The 19702-nt window shown below is 46.7% G+C and overlaps 2 protein-coding genes across 2 annotated transcripts; one reads left to right on the top strand and one right to left on the bottom strand.

The window, feature by feature from the left end:
• The first annotated feature begins 654 nt into the window (after nucleotides 1–654).
• On the top strand, nucleotides 655–3825 carry LOC123440783 (receptor-like protein kinase FERONIA). The gene has a single exon (XM_045117334.1). It carries the CDS (start codon nucleotides 905–907, stop codon nucleotides 3578–3580), a length of 2676 nt encoding a protein of 891 aa, XP_044973269.1. The 5' UTR covers nucleotides 655–904; the 3' UTR covers nucleotides 3581–3825.
• Nucleotides 3826–14330: 10505 nt separating this feature from the next.
• Nucleotides 14331–18134, bottom strand: LOC123399741 (60S ribosomal protein L27-3-like). The gene is made up of 2 exons (XM_045094130.1): nucleotides 17729–18134; nucleotides 14331–14362 (listed from the first exon to the last, which is right to left on the bottom strand). Exons 1-2 carry the CDS (start codon nucleotides 18132–18134, stop codon nucleotides 14331–14333), a joined length of 438 nt encoding a protein of 145 aa, XP_044950065.1.
• Nucleotides 18135–19702: the final 1568 nt, after the last annotated feature.

Below are 19702 nucleotides of genomic sequence, written 5' to 3'. Positions count from 1 at the left end.
GTGGAGGAGAAAGGGAAAAAGACTGATGCTTGCAGATCGAGACGGGATCTTGCAGAAGAGGCTGCTTCCTCACCGTAATAAAGTGTTAGAAAGGTAAAAAAAAGAAAGGAAAGAGCGAAAGAGAACGGGAAGACGGCGGTAGAACTGGAAAAGGCACAAGCGGGAAAGGACGTGGGGCACCCGAGGTGATGCTGCTTCGGTTGGACAGAAACTATTCATACGATGGCCCCGCAGTTTTTTTTCATGCGTGAAGGTTGAAACCACAACATTCTAGCGCCTCCATAGTTTATGCCCTTATGTCCTTTCAATGACTACATTGCAGTAAAAATTACCTTTACGAATAAATAGGAAATACGTACCTTTACAAGAAAAAGGGTCATTGTCATCATCTTGACAGTCGAGATGGGAACGCAGGCGCTGCGCAGGTCAAACCGTCAAAATGACCGGGATCTCTTGACGAGACGGTGCACGTCGCGACCCCTAACCCATGTTAGCGGGGCCCACACCTGCCCTCCTCCTCCCGCCGCGTCGCCCTCTCGCTTTCTCTCGGCACTGATTGCGCCGACCCCGTCGCTGGTGGGTCCCCTCGCCCCGTTGCCCCGTTCCGTGTTGGCTCGGCTGGCTCACAGCTTGCATTTGGCAGCGGCAGCAGCCTTCCTCAGCCGCGCCCCCTGCTGGCTGGCCACCGCGTCCTCCACCACTGACCCCCCCCGCTTAATGCCGCGCCCGTAGTCCCCGAAACCACTCCCACCTTCTTCCTCGACCCCTCTCTCCTCCCCACCACCACCGCGGCCGCCATCTCCCGCACCCGCACGCAAATCTGCCCCAGATCGGCGCCGGGAGAGCCGTTTGATGGGCGATCTGTGAGCCGCGAGCTAACGCAGAGCTACACGCAGCTCGCGCCATGAGAGGAGGCCCGAGATGCGCGCTCCTCCTGCTGCTCCTCGCCGCTTGCGCGGCGCTCGTCCCCGCGGCGTGGGCGCAGGGAGGGGGCGACGCGCCCGCGCCCGCGGCCCCGTTCGTGCCGCGGGACGACATCCTGCTCGACTGCGGCGCCACGGGGAAGGGGGACGACACGGACGGCCGGCAGTGGGCCGGCGACGCCGGCTCCAAGTACGCGCCGCCGAACCTCGCCTCGGCCGCCGCGGGGGCGCAGGACCCCTCGGTGCCGCAGGTGCCCTACCTCACCGCGCGGGTCTCCGCGGCGCCCTTCACCTACTCCTTCCCGCTCGGCCCCGGCCGCAAGTTCCTCCGCCTGCACTTCTACCCGGCCAACTACTCCGACCGGAACGCCGCCGACGCCTTCTTCTCCGTCTCCGTCCCGGCCGCCAAGGTCACGCTCCTCTCCAACTTCAGCGCCTACCAGACCACAACGGCGCTCAACTTCGCCTACATCGTCCGGGAGTTCTCCGTCAACGTCACCGGCCCGACCCTCGACCTCACCTTCACCCCGGAGAAGGCCCGCCGCAACGCCTACGCCTTCATCAACGGCATCGAGGTCGTCTCCTCCCCAGATCTCTTTGACCTCGCCACACCCTTCTTCGTCACCGGCGACGCCAACAACCAGCCATTCCCGATGGATCCCGGTGCTGCTCTGCAGACCATGTACCGGCTCAACGTCGGAGGCCAGGCGATCTCCCCCTCCAAGGACTCCGGCGGGGCTCGGTCGTGGGACGACGACACGCCTTACATTTACGGTGCAGGGGCTGGGGTATCCTACCCGAACGATCCCAATATCACAATCACCTACCCCGACAATGTGCCGGGATATGTGGCGCCTCTGGATGTCTATGCCACGGCGCGATCAATGGGGCCTGACAAGGATGTGAACTTGGCCTACAATCTCACCTGGATAGTGCAGGTGGATGCTGGGTTCACATACCTTGTGAGGCTCCATTTCTGTGAGATACAATCCCCAATTACGCTGCCCAATCAGCGGGTGTTCAACATCTACCTCAACAACCAGACTGCCCAGACAGGGGCTGATGTGATCCAGTGGGTGGATCCCAAAAGTATTGGTACTCCAGTGTACAAGGACTATGTGGTCAGCACCGTGGGTTCAGGGATTATGGATTTCTGGGTGGCTCTACATCCGGATACAGGGAACAAGCCACAGTACTATGATGCCATTCTCAATGGGCTGGAGGTGTTCAAGCTGCAACTTAGTAATGGGAGCCTCGCGGGGCCCAACCCTGTCCCAAGTGCTGATCCACCGGTGCATACCGGGCAAGGAAAGAAGAGCTCACTAGTCGGGCCTATTGCTGGTGGAGTAATTGGAGGTTTGGCACTGCTTGCACTTGGATATTGCTGCCTCATTTGCAAGAGGCGGAGGAAAACGGCCAAGGATACCGGCATGAGTGATGGCCATTCTGGTTGGCTGCCGTTGTCGCTGTATGGCAATTCACACACTTCAAGCTCAGACAAGTCGCATGCTACTGGGAGTATTGCTTCATCTTTGCCATCGAACCTATGCCGCCATTTCTCCTTTGCAGAGATCAAGGCTGCAACGAAGAACTTTGACGAGTCACGGATCCTTGGTGTTGGTGGGTTCGGTAAAGTTTACCAGGGAGAGATCGATGGGGGCACAACTAAGGTGGCTATCAAGCGTGGCAATCCCTTGTCTGAGCAGGGTATACATGAGTTCCAGACTGAAATTGAAATGCTGTCAAAGCTCCGCCACCGCCATCTTGTGTCGCTGATTGGTTACTGTGAGGACAAGAACGAGATGATCCTGGTATATGACCACATGGCTCATGGGACTCTGCGTGAACACCTATACAAGACCCAGAATGCACCGCTTAGCTGGAGGCAGCGTTTGGAGATCTGCATTGGTGCAGCTCGTGGGCTGCACTACCTTCACACCGGTGCAAAGCACACCATTATCCACCGTGATGTGAAGACGACAAACATCCTGCTTGATGAGAAATGGGTCGCCAAGGTTTCAGATTTTGGTCTGTCCAAGACTGGTCCATCCATGGATCACACACATGTGAGCACAGTTGTCAAGGGCAGTTTTGGTTACCTAGATCCCGAGTATTTCCGGAGGCAGCAGCTCACCGAGAAATCTGATGTATATTCATTTGGTGTGGTGCTGTTTGAGGTCCTCTGTGCCCGGCCTGCCTTGAACCCCACTCTTGCAAAGGAAGAGGTTAGCCTGGCAGAATGGGCATTGCACTGCCAAAAGAAGGGAATTCTGGATCAGATTGTTGATCCCTACCTAAAGGGAAAGATTGTTCCGCAGTGCTTCAAGAAGTTTGCCGAGACAGCTGAGAAGTGCGTAGCCGACAACGGCATCGAACGCCCTTCGATGGGAGATGTGCTTTGGAACCTGGAGTTTGCTCTTCAGATGCAGGAAAGCGCGGAGGAGAGCGGAAGCTTTGGCTGTGGGATGTCAGATGAGGGCACTCCTCTCGTGATGCCTGGAAAGAAGGACCCCAATGACCCGTCGATCGACTCAAGCACCACCACGACCACGACAACTTCCATAAGCATGGGCGACCAAAGCGTCGCGAGCATCGACTCGGACGGGCTGACGCCGAGCGCGGTCTTCTCGCAGATCATGAACCCCAAGGGGCGGTGAGGTAAAAGATCCGGGTCTGCTTGTCGGCCGACGGCCCTAATTTATTCATTCAATGTATTTTCATGAGTTTCAAGTTATGAATTGGGAGTATTAGACATTTCTGCCTTGCCTTGTATTCTTCTTCTTCAGCGTTGTAATGACTCTATGCTTATCGGCATGCGTTATTACCGCTGCTGCTACGTGTTATTGACCCAACAAGTAAATACTGTATGAGAAAGTGATGTGCACGGCCTTTTCCCTTTTTCTGTCTTCATGTCAAGCTCCTTTCCGAATCTCAAGAAAGTTCTTGCGCTATCATCCATGCTGTGTTGATGTTGATTGTCACCAGTCATGCTCATGCATATGCTGTGTTCCACGTCGTCTTGTTTTTTTTTATCACAAACTTCATTTTGCGGCGTCCAGCTGAGAAGTAGGAGTAGTTGATGCTGAACTGGAACTTGTCTCAGCTGTTCACTTGCAGCTGTACAGCACACGGTCCACTCTGTTATCTTGATCCAATCAACCTACCTTCTTCCCAGGGAATATCATGCTCATCCAACTGCTTGTCTTCCATACTAGTATTTGATTAGTACTAAGCTTACAGCTGTGCACGTCTGAAGAAATGAGTGGAATAGAACAATTCTGGCTTCTGGCTGTTACGTGGAGAGAATGAGCACTTGAATACGTACTATGATTCCGGTGTCCAGTCTGTTGAGTGCGACGGATGGAGGAGAGAGAGTCGCACCGGCTCGGTCACACCGTGCCAGCATCGTGAAATCTCGGTGGATGGACGGCATTGTTTTACTAGCATTTCGTTTTGCTTGCCCAACCGCACGCTTTGGGGTCGATGATGCTGCCAAACCCTAAATCATGTGCATGCCTTGCTTCCTCTGTGTAGTGTAGCAAGGTCTTTTATTTGTCAGTTAGCTTCCTTGCCAAAGTCCCGTCTTTGACCGGATTTTGTTTGTCCCCAGATCATGGCAAGGGGCGAAGGAGGGTTGCACAGCTGTTTTGAGAGCAGGGGGAGCCACGGGCAAAACACAGCCATATCCAGCTATAGCGAGCACAAGTTGTGCCTCCAACCACGAGACGTGTCACCCTGTATCTAATTTTCCAGGGATGCCAGCGATTTTCTTCTCATTACCAACTCGTCGTTCCTGCTGTTATCCAGCTCGATCTCATCTTTCTTGCAACAAAGAATCGGTTCTGTTCACATGGAGAACGGGAAGGGGTCATCAGTTCCTCCTCAACGCAGCCCCTCCCCGATCATGCAATACGACTGTTTCTAGTACTATCTGCATCCACCACACACGACATAAACTGCTGCGTCTGTCCGATTGATGAATCCAACAACCAAAATATGTTGGCACTTATCTAGGCATGTCAACCTCATCATATTAGGCCACTTCCAGTGCATTAATGTTAAGATGAGGTGGTAAGCACGTTAAATAGTTTAGCAACTAAAGTCCCAATGCATAGTTGCTTAAAGGGTGCTTGGATCCAAGAGACTAAAACTAGTCTCTTTAAGAGGCTAAAGTTTCAAGCACCCCTGACTAAAGAGAGGCTAAAACTAGTCTTGAGGCTAAAATCTTTTAGTCAGGGTACCCCTACTAAAATGTGCATTAGTCCTCTCTCTCCTCATTTAACTTCTCATGCAAGTTCTGGATTGAAGGGTTTGGAGGATAATAAATGCTCATTAACTTGAAGCATGGATGAGGCTAGCAAGTTTTAGTCTCATTACTTTTAGTCATGGGACTAAAACGTATCCAAGCACCCTTTTAGCTTATTGTACTAGCTAAGAGGGTGCTTGGATACGTTTTAGTCCCATGACTAAAAGTAGTGAGACTAAAACTTGCTAGCCTTACCCATGCTTGGATGTAAATACTAAAGAGGCTAAAATCAAGTTAATGAGCATTTATTATCCTGCAAACCTTTCAATCCAGAACTCGTCTGAGGAGTTAAATGAGGAGAGAGAGGACTAATGCATATTTTAGTAGGGGTACCCCTGACTAAAAGATTTTAGCCTCAAGACTAGTTTTAGTCTCTCTTTAGTGAGAGGTGCTTGAAACTTTAGCCTCTTAAAAAGACTAGTTTTAGTCAGACTAGTTAGTCCCTTGGATCCAAGCACCCTCTAAGTCTCCTTATTTAATGCTTTAGCAACTAAAGTTGTGCAAGCATTGGTGTATTTCTTTCATTTAATTGTTTTACCTAGGTTCACGCGCTTAACATTGTTTTTTTCTCGGATCACCACAGTCATCTCTCATATTAATTAGTTTGTCACATCAGATTTTTTGTCTATGTGACAATCTTAGCACCTGTACAAGATGAAGCACTGGGAATAGCCTTAGTAACCCGCAAAAAAAACTCGTCAAAATAGTAAAAAAATGGTACACAGCAATCGGAGCAGGTGTGAATTCACAAGTCCCAGCATGTGTGACCGAATCCGCACTCTGAAGCACTCCTTCCGACCGGAATTACCTACCGCATAAATGGTTGTATTTTAGTTTTAAATACAACCATTTTTATCAATTTTCATGATAAGTAATCTGGGACGCATGGAGTATTTTATATCCTTCTCATTGGCTGGTTCGCCGGGAAATTCATTGTCGTGTGAATCCTGGGAAATTGGTGCTTTTTTGGTTTTACTGAATATATTGGGGAACATTTTGTACCTTATTAGTGTACACTTTTTTTAACCAAACAATTAAACTTTATTACTAAATTAAATAAAACATACTCCCTCCATTTGTAAGGAGCTGTCCGGATTCACTCCGCTCCGCAACTCTGCTTCCGGAGCGGCGAAGCGGCGCCGAAAGGAGCGGTGACCATGGTCGAGATGGCTTGGTTGAACTCCCGTTCCGTTTTTACTTGTTAGCTTGTGTGTCGGACGTTGGCATGCGCCAACATAAACTTCATGGTATTTTTTGTAGGCTCGCATGTGTCTCATCTTCATTGAGTTTGAGGATACCTTGCGGTGTGGGTGGATGGGTGGGTGGGTGTGCGGCGCGGGGGGGGGGGGGGGGGGGGGGGCAAACAGGTGGGCCTCCCTCTCGAATCCTATTTGACACCATTTGTGTCAATTCAAGATATTCCTGCAGAAAGACGCACACCCCTTTTCCTCACTCGGCTCTGCTCATTTAACTTTCTTTCTTCGCCCGCACACAAGACGTGACACTATTTTCGTGGAAGCAAGCCCAACCAGCTTTGGGAAGCTTCTAGAATGACCCCTTCGGTTTCTGGGATGTTTTTTTTGTTTGATTTTTCCCTAGTTTTCATGCGGGTTTTTTCGTTTCCTTCATCGTTTGGTTTTCTTGTTATTTTCCTTTTTCTTTTAAAGGCATGGAATTATTGCAAATTCTAAAACTTTTATCAAATTGGTGTTTTTTATTCATATATATTTTTTCCAAAACATTGGAACTTTTTTGAATCCACGAACTATTTCCAAAATCAATGAAGCTTTTTCCCAAATTCATGGACTTTGTTTCAAAATTCTGAATATATTGTTTCAAAATCGATGAATTATTTTTTCTTCCAAATCCACAAAGTTTTTTACAAATTTGTTGTTTTTGGATCCAACCCCTACCATTTTTGGAAACCTTCTAGAATGTTCCCTTCGGTTTCTTGGCTGATTTTTATGGTTTTGTTTTTACCCGGTTTTCATTTTTTTCGTTCGGTTCCCTTTTTCGTCTCCTTTTGCTTTTCTTAAATGGGTGAAACTTTTGCAAATTCAAAAGTTTTTCAAATTAATGATGTAAATTCATAAACCTTTTTTCCAAAACACGTGAACTTTTTTCAATCAAGGAACTGTTCTCCAAATCAATGTATCTTTTTTGAAAATCCTTGATTTCAAAATACATGAACATTTTTTATTTTTTCTTCAAAATGCACACACTTTTTTCTCAACTTCCTGATTTTTTCTCAAAATCTTTTTTTACAAAATCCATAATTCTTTTTCAAAATTTATGAACTTTGTTTAAATCGGTGTTTTTTCTTTATAATTGTTGATATTTTTTCAAATTTATGAACTTTCTTGGAATTCGTTCAATATTTTTCGAGTTCCTGAATTGTTTCAAAAATATATTTTCTTGAAAAGTGAACGATGGACCGATTGACCATAATGGTTAACCACGACTTGCGAACCGGCACCGGACGCTCGCCCGAGTTTGCGTTTGTTTACTTGTTACGCATGTCCATGAAGATGCGTGTGTGTGCATCGAAGAGGCGAAATCACTAACTGAGGAGTACACCTTTCAAAGATCACTTTCATATTCTTGGGTTGCGACGAGTGGTGCGCTGCATGTGTACCACTTGTCGCAAACTAAGAGTTTTTTTTTTGTAGATTCATATTTTCAAAACATTTTACCTCTTAAACCGCGTATTCAAATCTCGAATCGTTTTCATGGTTGCGTTTCTCGCGTCAAGATTTTGAAAACTAGATCCCATGTTGATAGATTTTAACGAACTTTTTTTCATAAAAAACGTATGAAAAAACCATACCTTTAGTGATAAAAAAATAGTAATCGTATTTTTTCGTTTCCAAAGGCACGGCCGTGTGTCCCACGAAGGTAAAATCATTTATCTCGTGGAAACAAAATCGTGTCTCTCACTAAAAAAATAAAAAACATATTTTTTTCATCTTCGAGAGGCGCGGCCGTGCCTTTCGTGAAGGCAAAACGGTACCTCTTGCGGAAGCAAAACCGTTCCTCTCACAAAAAAAATATTTTTTTTCATTTTTGAAAGGCACAACCGTGCCTCTCGCGAAAGCAAAACCGTGCCTCTTGCAAAAAAAACAGAAATTATTTTTTTCCAACAGGCACGGCCATGTCTTTCGTGGAAGTAAAACCGTGCCTCTCACAAAAAAAATAGGAAATGAGTTTTTTTTCGTTTCCGAGAGGCCTCCTCCTCTCACAAAACCGTGTCTCTCGTAAAAGCAAAACCATACCTCTCACGGAAGCAAAATCGTGCTTCTTACGAGAAAAAACAGAAAACCCGTTCTTTTATGCAATTTGTTTTTTGGCTTTTTTCGTCGAAGAGCTAAGAAAGTCTGATGAAAAACAAAATCACCAAAAAAATAAAAAGCCAAAAACGCATGCAAAAAGATAAGAAAACGAAATCCGGAATAAAGTCCCAAAACACGACACGCGACGGTAGCTGAGCACGCGCCAAGTGACGACACGTGAGAGTGATCATTGAAAAACTCCCGAAAGAGTGTTGGCCAACTAGTTGCTGATGGTGGTTAGATGTGTAATGGACCTTGGATGGGTAGGCGCATGTTAGAGCGTGACTGCATGAAGGCAGGTCACCAGATACATGTTCCTCTGCATTTGTATCATTTATCATAATTTAGAAGTTTTTTTGTAGATCCGTATATTTAAAACATTTTATCTCTTAAACCATGTGTCAAATCTCGAACCGTTTTCAGCGTTGGGTTTCTCGCGTCAAAATCTTCAAAACTAGATCTCATGTTGATAGGTTTTAACGGACTTTTTTTTCACGAAAAAACTAGACGAAAAATCAATGTCTCTCGCGATAGGAAAAAACTAGACGAAGGCAAAACCATGTCTCTCACGAAAGCAAAATCGTACCTCTCACGAATAAAAAACAGATGACCTGAGGTATGTTTTGGGAAGAGAGAATAACTATAGATGCTCGATATGCATATTGATCAATCGATCTCCGCGTCCTGCCATTTCGCTAAGTAGACTCACTCTACCGAGGGGCAGAAGAAGATCAAGCCGATAAACGCATTTTTTTGTTTTCGAAAGGCACGGCCGTGTCTCTCGCGAAGGCAACATCGTACCTCTTGCGGAAGCGAAACCGTGCCTTTTGTGAAAAAAATGAATTTTTTATGACCGTGTCTCTCGCAAAAGCAAAATCATGCCTCCTGCAAAAAAACGAAAAATGCATTTTTTTTCCTTTTTCCGAGAGACTCGGTCATGCCTCTCGTGGAAGCAAAACCGTGCCTCCCGCAAAAAATATAAAAAATAATTTTTTTTGTTTCCAAGAAATACGTCAGTGCCTCTCACAAAAGCAGAACCATGCATCTTGCTAAGCAAAACCATGTCTCTAAATGAACAGAAAACGTGTTTATTCATGCATTTTTTACATTCATGGAAGAACTAAAAATGTCTGATGAAAAACAAAAGCATAAAAAAAATGTAAACCGAAAACGCATGTGAAATATAAAAAACGAAAGGTAAACGTTTGTGGCAGGTGCGCCGGCCGAACGGCCGCACGCGACCCGCACACACAACTGATTACGCATACAATTTTTTTCTCGTCTAAATTTGTTGCAACGGGTGTTTATATTTGCTACAAACGTTTTTTATTTGCTACATTTGTCCAGTAAAAAAGTTGCATATACGTTTGGTTGCAACTTCAGTTCGTCGGATTTTTCGTTACAATCGGCGTTTTTTAGTTTTTCTACAACCATGTTAATTTTTGATACAACAAACATCATTTTTTGCTACAACCGTTCAGTAAAAAAATTACACCTACGTTCGTCAGATTTGCAACCCGAGTTTACCGGATTGTTTTGCTACAACCATTTTTCTGTTTTATTACCACGCATTATCAGCGTCGTTTTTTTCTACGAGCACATTGATATTTTTCTGCTACAACCATATTTTTGTTGCAACCATTACGAAGAAAGTTTCAGCACTGTTCAAAACGAAATCTAAAGAAAACGATCAAAACGGACGCATGAAGAAGGCTTCAGCAACGACACGTGAACGCTCTCTTGAAGAAGAGCACTCGGCCTCCCTTGCGTCAAATTGGCCTTTCTGCCTTCAGCTGCGCCAATTGGAGACCAGCCCAAATACCCTGACATGAAGTGCCTTTCAGAAGTGCCAAACCAGAGTGCACTGTGTTGACCATTCTCCTCTCGTCCTTTTCCGTCCCGTATGCCCGCGAATCAGATCATCTGATCACAAGACCCTCGGTTCGCATCGCTCCCGTGAAAGATGCGCAATTAACTAATCCTCGCATTCGCGGCCTGCGCCTTTGTCGCCGCTCTACGTCGCGTACCCGAGCGTGGCAGCCGGCGAGCGATAGCAGACATGCACATGCTTCACGGGATCGACGAGACGAGGAAGAATGAAAAACCGTGCGTGCGTGCAGTATCTTCGCCAAAAGAATAAGAGCAGGGAGTTTCCCGCGCAGAGAAGAAATGCTCTACGGAGGTTGATCTTTGATTGACTAGGCGTCACGTCATGCATGATGGCGCGGCGTCCTGCGGAGAGGGACGATCGTGATCGATTTATGGAGGCCGGCACTAATTACAGACGGACATGAGGACATCATGGTCGCTGGCGGTTGCCGGTTGGGCATGCACCGCGCTTCAGTTTTCCGAAGTTGAACTCGGCATGACATGGACGTGACGACGATGGAGAATTCCAGACACTTATTGCCGCAGGCTAGGTTAGCTACTCCTCGTGCGTGGCCTCATGCACGCACGAGGACGTGTTTGGTGCATATATCCATCTAGCCCTGCACATGAAACTCTGTGCTTATCATGTTAGTCACATTTCCACTATGCCACCATCTGGCGCCATAGTATAGCCGCCATCATTTCTTGTACTCTTTTAAATCCATAACATATTACTTGTCGTTATACGGATGTATCTATTTATCATTCAATCTCTGTATTTAACACTTAAATACATCTGGATACATTCGTTTAAGCAGCAAGTAGTATGGATCGAAGGGAGTATAACTCTTTTACGTCTTGAAACGTTCGTTTATGCAACAAGTAGTATGGATCGAAGGGAGTATAACTCTTCTTAAAAATCGAAGCATTGCATTACTCATCAAAATGTTTATTGTCGTCATTCGTCAAGACACTTCCGTTCAAATTGTAGCCATCACCACGTAAAAAACAACAATGATAATCAGAATAATAACAAAATGTATACTGTCCTCCTCTTAATAATAAAACAATGATATGGTCTTAGGCAAGACTCATATAACTTTAGTGAGTGAACTCCAACTTCCACGACTAGAATATGGATGTCTCGGGAAAACCCTTTTTTCCTTGCACGAGACTCGGGATAAACTTATTTGATACCCATGTTAAAAAGTTATTCTAGTTTTCAACCCTCGGTTTAATACTTGTATTTCTATGTCATTCTTATTCATGTGTTCTAAAATTCTACTACTAATGAAAGAAGCCAGTTATTAGATTGGTCCTGGCGATAGCGCGTAAAAATATCATATTTAAATTATTCATGTGTTGATTTGTTATGTAGTAATTGCACTTGCTTTAGAACCCGGCCAACTACTTTATCCTCACAAGATTTATGTAAATCAATTCCCCGAAGAAGAAAAGATGCAGCCGTAGAAATTCTAGGCGCTCGGGTGGATGCTAAATTTTCTAACGAATGTAGTCCAAAGGAATTCTTAGGAAGAAACAATATATATGATTCAATGTTAGCAATCAATATATAAAACTTCTTAGGGATTATAATCCTCCAAAAATCCTTTTAATGAAATACATCTTCAAACTGGATATTGCGATCATGGAGGTTTTCTCCAGCTTTTTTTCTTCACGAATACGCAAAAGACTTGCGTATCATTGCACTGATAGGAGGAAAAAGAGTGATGGTTATAGAGGTGGTCTAGGAAGCACATATGCGACACGCGGTGTGAGCTAGAGGTACAAAAGCGTCCAAGAATGGGTAGACGCAACCCTAATACAGAGGTCTAAATTTCATAGATCAGTTGGCTAAGCCTCCTGGCCCCGGCGCGAGCCCAAGCTCTAGCGTCCTCCTTGATAACCTCAGTGAGAGTGCGGATTGAAGGCCTATCCCCGTTGAACACGCAACCGCTGCGGTGCTTCCATAACCTCCAAACATTGAGGGTGAACATGGAAGCGAGACCGTGACGTAGCGCGGTAGGGGAGTCGTGGATGAAGGAAGAGAACCATTCACGAAACTCATTGTCCGATGTGGCGTGTCACGACGAAAGAATCTCGTGCCAAACCTGGCAGGAGAAGGAGCATCCAGCGAGGAGGTGCAACATCGTCTCGGGCTCCTGGTCGCAGAACAGGCAATAGGGTGCGTGAGGGAGCCCTCGGCGAGCCAACCTGTTAGCGGTCCAGCAATGCCCCTGATAAGCTAGACAAAGAACCATCTTGACACGGAGGGGCGCCCAACACTTCCAAGTCAACCTCCGGGAGGGCTCAATGGTGGAGCCACAGAAAAGGGCCTGGTAACAGGACTTGGTGGAGTGCACGCCAGAGGTCGACCATCGCCAGGAGATGCGGTCCAAAGTGTCGGAGAGAGTGCGTCGCATAGCTGGTTCCATAGCGAGATGTCCTAGAGGAGCGCCTCAAGACCCAAACTACCATGGATGTCGTTGATCCAGGAGCGGTCGCTCAGGCCATCATGGACGGAGTGGGCTCTACGCCGGCACTTGGGGACCCAGGCATGCGGGAGGGTGGCAACCTCGGTGATGGAGGATCCCTGCAGCCAGTGGTTGTTTCAGAATCTGCACGTGGTGCTGTCGTCGATGATCTAGATGGTGGAGGCGTGGAAGGTAGAATGGACCTCGGGCTCACATGGGATAGGAAGATGCTGCCAAGGACGCGGGGTATCTGTCTTGCGAAGCCAGAACCATTGTGCCTGGAGAGCGAATCCAAATCGCTGCAAATCGGGTATGTCGAGGCCCCCACACGCGAGCGACCGGCACACACGACCCCAGCTCACGGGACAGTGCCCACCATTGGCTATCCTACGCCCATGCGAGAGGAAGGCGCGGACCAACGAGTTGATCTTCTTGAGGATGGGGGCTTCAGAGCCATGGCGATGAGGATGTGAGTTCGCATGGCGAAGAAGACGTGACGCACGAGCGTGAGGCGCTCAACGCGGTAGAGTATGGAAGCCCACCAAGGAGAAAGCTTCTTCTCTAGCTTGTCGATGTATGGCTGCAACACATTGGAAGAAACCTTTCGAATGGACAAAGGCAAGCCCAAGTACTTGGTTGTGACGTCCATCATAGGCATGGGAAATTGTCCGCAATGGACTCGCGGTGCTGGGGGTGCACCGGATCGGCAGGGCGCAATATTCCGCCAAGTTAGTGTGCAAGCTGGAAGCCGAGCCAAACATGTCGAGGATCCCTCGAGCGGATGCCATGTCGGACGTGTCTGGGTGGTAAAAAAGCATGACGTCATCAACATTGAGAGAGAGAGAGAGAGAGAGGGGCTCGAGGCCATGTGTCGGGCCCGTCAACCTCTTCATGACACCAAGGTCCATTGCCTTTGTGGAAGAGCTGATTCAAGACGTAGATCGCTAGGACGAAAAGCATTGGCGACATTGGGTCGCCTTATCGCAGGCCTTTGCAGTGATAGATGGGCGGGCGTGAAGCGCCATTGATGAGCACACGCGTACTAGCTGTGGCCAGCAGGATGCTGATCCAGTTCCTGCAACGCGGCCCAAAACCAGCATGCATTTTTATTATGCAGCGGTTGGATATTCGCTTAGTATGATGACATGAGCTTTATATAATGATTAAACAAAAATGTTTTTTAACCCTCAAATTGCAGCTTACATAGGTTGTTTGTGTGCAGGTCAAGCCCCAAAACCAATCCTGGAAGCCCGGGAGCCCCAAAGTTCCGGCAGATCTCTAACTTTTATGTAGTCTTGGTTTTGTTTTTCATTGTTTATAAAAAAAATACGAGGAATCTTAGTGAACTTTATTGGACAGAGGCTGCTGATGAAAAAGCTAAGGGTACTGTCAAGCCAGCTTCCGGTCACATCAATTGTGCAAGCAAGCTTCACACATAAATGAGCCGGACCGTTCGCTGACCTGAATACATATTCAATTACAAAAAAAGTAAAACTTTCAGCTAGCTCTTCAATATCTATTAAAATTGGTGCCACGACTAAACGTGAATCGTGGCGATTGGTCTAGAGATTAACCAGCTCGATTCAGACAATCCGTCTTGAGGACGACGCTCGTAAAGCCCCTCAGCTTAATGAGGATGACACCGTCTCGCACTACCATCGCCTCTGCGGTGAGAAGATCCGTCACACCTGGGTACGGTTTACTCTATGCTCCAAGGAAGGAATTTGATGATCTTGCGATACCACCACCTCCACCTTTCCATCCTCGCGCGGTACACCTGCATCAGTCTTGATTTTCACTTGGTCAGGGTCAGGAGGGTGCCAACCATGTCCAGGTAACACAAAAATCTGGCGCCGGGGGACATGCACAATACGCTGGAAGGTATTTCTTTGCGAAACTTTTTATACAGGTGCAACTTTCGATCATGTGTGTCTCCAGGAATTTTCAGGATTCTTGACTTTTTTCGAAATACAAAATTATTTTTGCATATCGGTTGCACCAAGTTCCCTCCCTCAATCAGTGCAGCTGAAATAGTAAAGAAAATCAGTGGATGTGGATTTGATTCCCACGACCTTCTTTCTTTTTTTGACAATCCCATGACCTTCTAGAAGGCATCTTTTATAGGGAAACAGAAGGCAGCCGTGTTTTTCTTTCGTCCATGTTGAATCATGAATAGAAAAACCGCACCTACATGTGCGTACGCATACGCGCCACTTCTATTCTCCCTCGGGCAACCAAACTTAGCACATTTCTTTTTCAGAAAAGAACTAAACTAAGCACATGCAAGGAGAAGACATCACGCCCTGCGTAGGTATACATCCGTCCAGCTTTCAGTTCTCCCGCATGTTCTATTATTTTGTGGTGCTAAAGCTAGTTGACCTGCAACTACTGGTAGAGGCACCTTCCCGTTCTGCATTATCAACCGTACCGACCGCCATTCTTGCCATGCGCACAAGAGAGATGTGTCGTGTTATACAGGAGTGCAACTTCAAAGACCGCTATGCACCGCAGAGACGTACACCAATACACCATCAACTCAGGACGCTTTTTTTCTTTTTTCTTTGCGGATGGAGGACGTTTTTAGTTAATATTGATCTCTTCGTATCTGTGTTCCAACCCAGTCTGACCGAGTTAAAGCAATTTTTAGGCAATGTTCTCCATCTTGTTAGGTTGTGTGCATACACTAGCTAGGTGTGACGGCGCCATATCCACTAGTAGAAAAGAAGGCTTTGGTCCACTTGATGAAATATCATTAGTCCCGGTTCACTTATGAACCGAAACCCATGGGGCATCGGTCCCGGTTCGTGAGGCCAAGGTGTCGGCCGGGCCTCGTGGGTAATTGGTCTCGGTTCATTTGACCCGTTTGGTCCCGGTTCCAGACACGAACCAGGACGAATGTGCCTTGCTCCTGGCCCACAACAATTGCTCTCGGTTTTTGGCTGGAACCGGAACCAAATATTGTCCTTCACTCCCGATTCCGTCCACAAATCGGGACCAATGCTGTGTTTTTTTGGTAGGCCGTGTGAGAGCTTTGTGGTGCTCTAGCTCAACTCCTATGCACATGAGGTGTTCGATGAAATGTCAAAGCAACATTTAAGCTTTCTCCTCTTGAAGCTCCTTGTCCAAGCTCCATTTCCTCTAGTTTTGTGTAGCTTTGGCGGTCCGTCTATATCCCGTCCCCGTCCTCACCGCCGTCGATCGCCCGCGCCCATCTCGGCGTCGGCACCATCGTGGTTAGTCTCTTCTTCTTATCTACTTTCTAAAAGAAAAAAGTTCTTATTTGTATGATTTAGATAGATACTTGTATAATTTTCTTACTTCTATTATTGTTTGTTATTATATAGTGCGATTGTTTTGGTATCCGCCTCCGTCGGCCCTCGTCCTGTCTATGATTCAGATGTGGTATATATTATATTTTATAACTATTTGTTTTATTTAGTGTTTATGACAATTATGTCGACCAACGTGACATAGATTTTTTTTCTCTAGGAGGTATGTGAACCGGAAATTCGAACCGACATACAAATTATTGCCGAGAAATTAAATTTGGTTGGAAAAGAAACAGTAACTTGAAAGAAAAATTACAAAGAGTTGAAGAGGAGAAGATGATATTGGAGTTGGATGTTGCCAATGTGCGTGACGATCACAAGATTGAGATGAATGCAATGCGCTTGAAGATTAGAAACATTAGAAATTATGTCATTCATACTGAGGCTTGGTATCATTATGCCGTTGGATCAATTTGTACCTTAGTTGCGGTTATGATTGCATTTGTTGTTGCATTTAAATTTAGTAGTTTCAATGTATGTTCTAATTAGATGCTCTAGAGAGCGATATGTTGTTCAATAATGAGAACTATGTAAGAACATTATGTATTTATTTTCGTCACTAATGTACTTTGGCTTTAATGTGATGATGAATTTCTATTAATTTGGTCACTTCTCTATTCATGATATGTTGTAATGGTTTTTAATACACGCACCCATGTGGAAAAAATGAAATAAGTTTAAAAAAATGAAATGCCTTTTGTAACAGATGAGTTTTCGTATGAAACCCTCGTACTTCGAAAGAGATTGTCCGATTTGTACACGAAGTGCATCCAGGTTTTGTGGCAACCCTCTTAACTTTTAGCACATGCTATGTGGGTGAAATGATGATACCATGCCAACTTTCAACCTATTAAGAGTTCATTTGTAGTGCTTTTCAATTTCTGGGTCATTTAGCTCCAAAAAATCAATAAAAGCAAGAAAAATACCAAATGAAGTGAGAAAGTGTTGAAAATTGATGATGTGGCCTTGAATGGTTCATGAAGACTCTGTTTTTAGTGTGGATCTATATGAGATGTTATGTTTCATGTGTCGAATCATGTGGAATCATGTGGAACCATGTCGAACCATGTGAAGAATAGATCTTGTTGGCATTTCTTGAATCATGTCGAATCATGTGAAGAATAGATCTTGTTGGAATTTCTTGAATCATGTCGAATCATGTGGAATGATGTCGAATCATGTTGAATCATGTGAAGAATAGATCTTGTTGGAATTCCTTGAATCGTGTCGAAACATGTGGAATCATGTCGAATCATGTGAAGAATAGATCTTGTTGGCATTTCTTGACTCATATCGAATAATGTGAAGAATAGATCTTGTTGGCATCTCTTGAATCATGTCGAATCTTGTGAAGAATAGATCTTGTTGGAATTTCTTGAATCATGTCGAATCGTGTGAAGAATAGATCTTGTTGGAATTTCTTGAATCATGTCGGATCTTGTGAAGAATAGATCTTGTTGGCATTTCTTGAATCATGTCGAATCATGTTGAATCGTGCAGAGCTTGGTGAAGAACCACCTGTTCTTGCCGGTCTTGAACCTATCCTCGAGCTTGGCCTTGGCGGAATTGGCGGCGGTGAGCTTCTTATCCTTGGTGGTGAGGGAGTCGGGGGCGCCGGAGACCACCTCCTTGAGGTCTACGTCGAGGGTGTAGCGGGTGGGCATGAGGTGGGTGAAGTTGACGAGCTTGAGGAAGACCTTGACGCAGGACTTCTTGGCCGTCTTCTTGGCCGAGTCCTTGCGGATCACCTTCTTCGGGTATTTGGCCAGGCCGGCAACCACGCAGGGCCCATAGGGGTGGTCGCGGGTGACCTCCTCGAACACGCGCACGATCACCGCCTTCTTCCCGACGTACCTGCCCTGCAGCAGGATCACCGCCTTGCCCGGCTTCAGGAACTTCACCATCTTCCTTCTCCTCTCCTCGCACTGCCCCGGTGTCGATGGGTTTCGGGTTAGGGGAGGGGTTGGAGGCCATGGGCGAGGCAAAGCTGGCGGCGTGGTTGAGGAGGATATTATATAGGGTTGGCGGCGCTAGGATTTCGCCGAATCATGTGAAAAATAGATCTTGTTTTTGGTGGTTCTTCACCAAGCACCTCTGTCGTGGTAGGCACATGCCATTCATGACGGTTTGTGGCACCAACCGGGACCAAAGACATCCTTTCGTGTTGGTTGGTGGTACAAACCAAGACCAAAGACTCCCTTTAGTGTCGGTTTGCGGCACAAACCGGGACTAAAGGTCTCTTCTTCCCGCCCGTTAGGCTGCTGAAAATTGACCTTTAGTCCCGGTTTGTTCCTCGAACCAAGAAAACATGTTTTTGCATATAAGGCGGGAGTTATCGAATTTTCCCCAACATCTCCCATTTGCCCCACGTTGCCGCCGCCGATCCATTCCTCCTCGTCGTCGCTACCGTCCCCGAGCCCGTCATCATCGCGGCCCCCGAGCTCCTCGTCGTCGCTGCCCCCGCCCCAAGCCCGTCGTCGTCGTCGCCCCCAAGCCCGTCGTCGTCACCGCCCCCGCCCCAAGCCCGTCGTCATTGCCGCCCCCGAGCCCGTCGACGTCGCCGCCCCCTCCCCGAGCCCGTCACCGACCTTGAACCCGGCCTCGACCCCGACACCGACCCAAACCTCTGGCGAGACATCCCCATGCCTGGGGTTCTTGCTAGGATATGATTCTTGTATATTTGCAAAATATTTGCTCAAGCCCGAATGTTGTTGCAGAAATATCTGCAATATATATATTGTGTTTTATTATTGTATATTTGGTGTCATACTTCCATGTTGAGAAAAATAGGTAGTGGGCGCTAGCTAAATTCAAATGAGATGATTATTGTATAAATGATAACTAGAAAGTAAAACATTAAGCAATAAGAAAATTTTCTCAGAGGAATTTGTCTCGACATCGACGATGCCCGACCCGCATCCTCTTCGTCGAGTGGTCAGCGAGAGCGTGCTTGATAGGCGCCAGCATGTCCGGGACTGGGCTCCGTCGGGCTGGCACTGGGAGGTGCTACCTTCCGGGGGGCGCACCTTGGTGAGGAATCTGGGTCTCATCATTGACCTGTAGCTTCTTTGGTGGCGGTCGCGTGGGCCATTATCGGTGCCGAGGGAGCTGCCCCCCACGGAGGTGGTACATCGCCGTGTCAGGGAGGGGGACGAGCACGTCTGTCGCTACATGGCTGCGTTGGATGCTAGGTTCTCCAATACCTGGCAGGTTCTCTAATACCTGGCAGGTTCTCCAGAGAAATCACCCGATCTATGATCCGGTGATGGTTCCTTATCTTTGGATTGCCACCGCCTGCACCGTGAGACGTCAACTAGGTTTTTATTAGTGATATTGCATGATAATATTCGAGATGTATTAGTGATAATATCGGTTATGTTTCGGTTTGTCATTGCTCCTTGTATGGCTTTCATGAGTTGTTAAATGAGTAAGATGATGATGAGTTATATGTCATTTATTTGATGTATGGAAC

Source organism: Hordeum vulgare, chromosome 1H (genome assembly GCF_904849725.1).
Source record: "Hordeum vulgare subsp. vulgare chromosome 1H, MorexV3_pseudomolecules_assembly, whole genome shotgun sequence".
NCBI lineage: Eukaryota > Viridiplantae > Streptophyta > Magnoliopsida > Poales > Poaceae > Hordeum > Hordeum vulgare.
This window is presented reverse-complemented; position numbering and strand designations above follow the sequence as displayed.

Coding starts and splice junctions, on each gene's coding strand:
- LOC123399741 (XM_045094130.1), bottom strand. CDS start 18,134: ATGGTGAAGTTCCTGAAGCCGGGCAAGGCGGTGATCCTGCTGCAGGGC. Junction 14,363..17,728: donor GTGGTTCTTCACCAAGCTCT/GCACGATTCAAC, acceptor ATATGTATTCAG/GTCAGCGAACGGTCCGGCTC.
- LOC123440783 (XM_045117334.1), top strand. CDS start 905: ATGAGAGGAGGCCCGAGATGCGCGCTCCTCCTGCTGCTCCTCGCCGCT.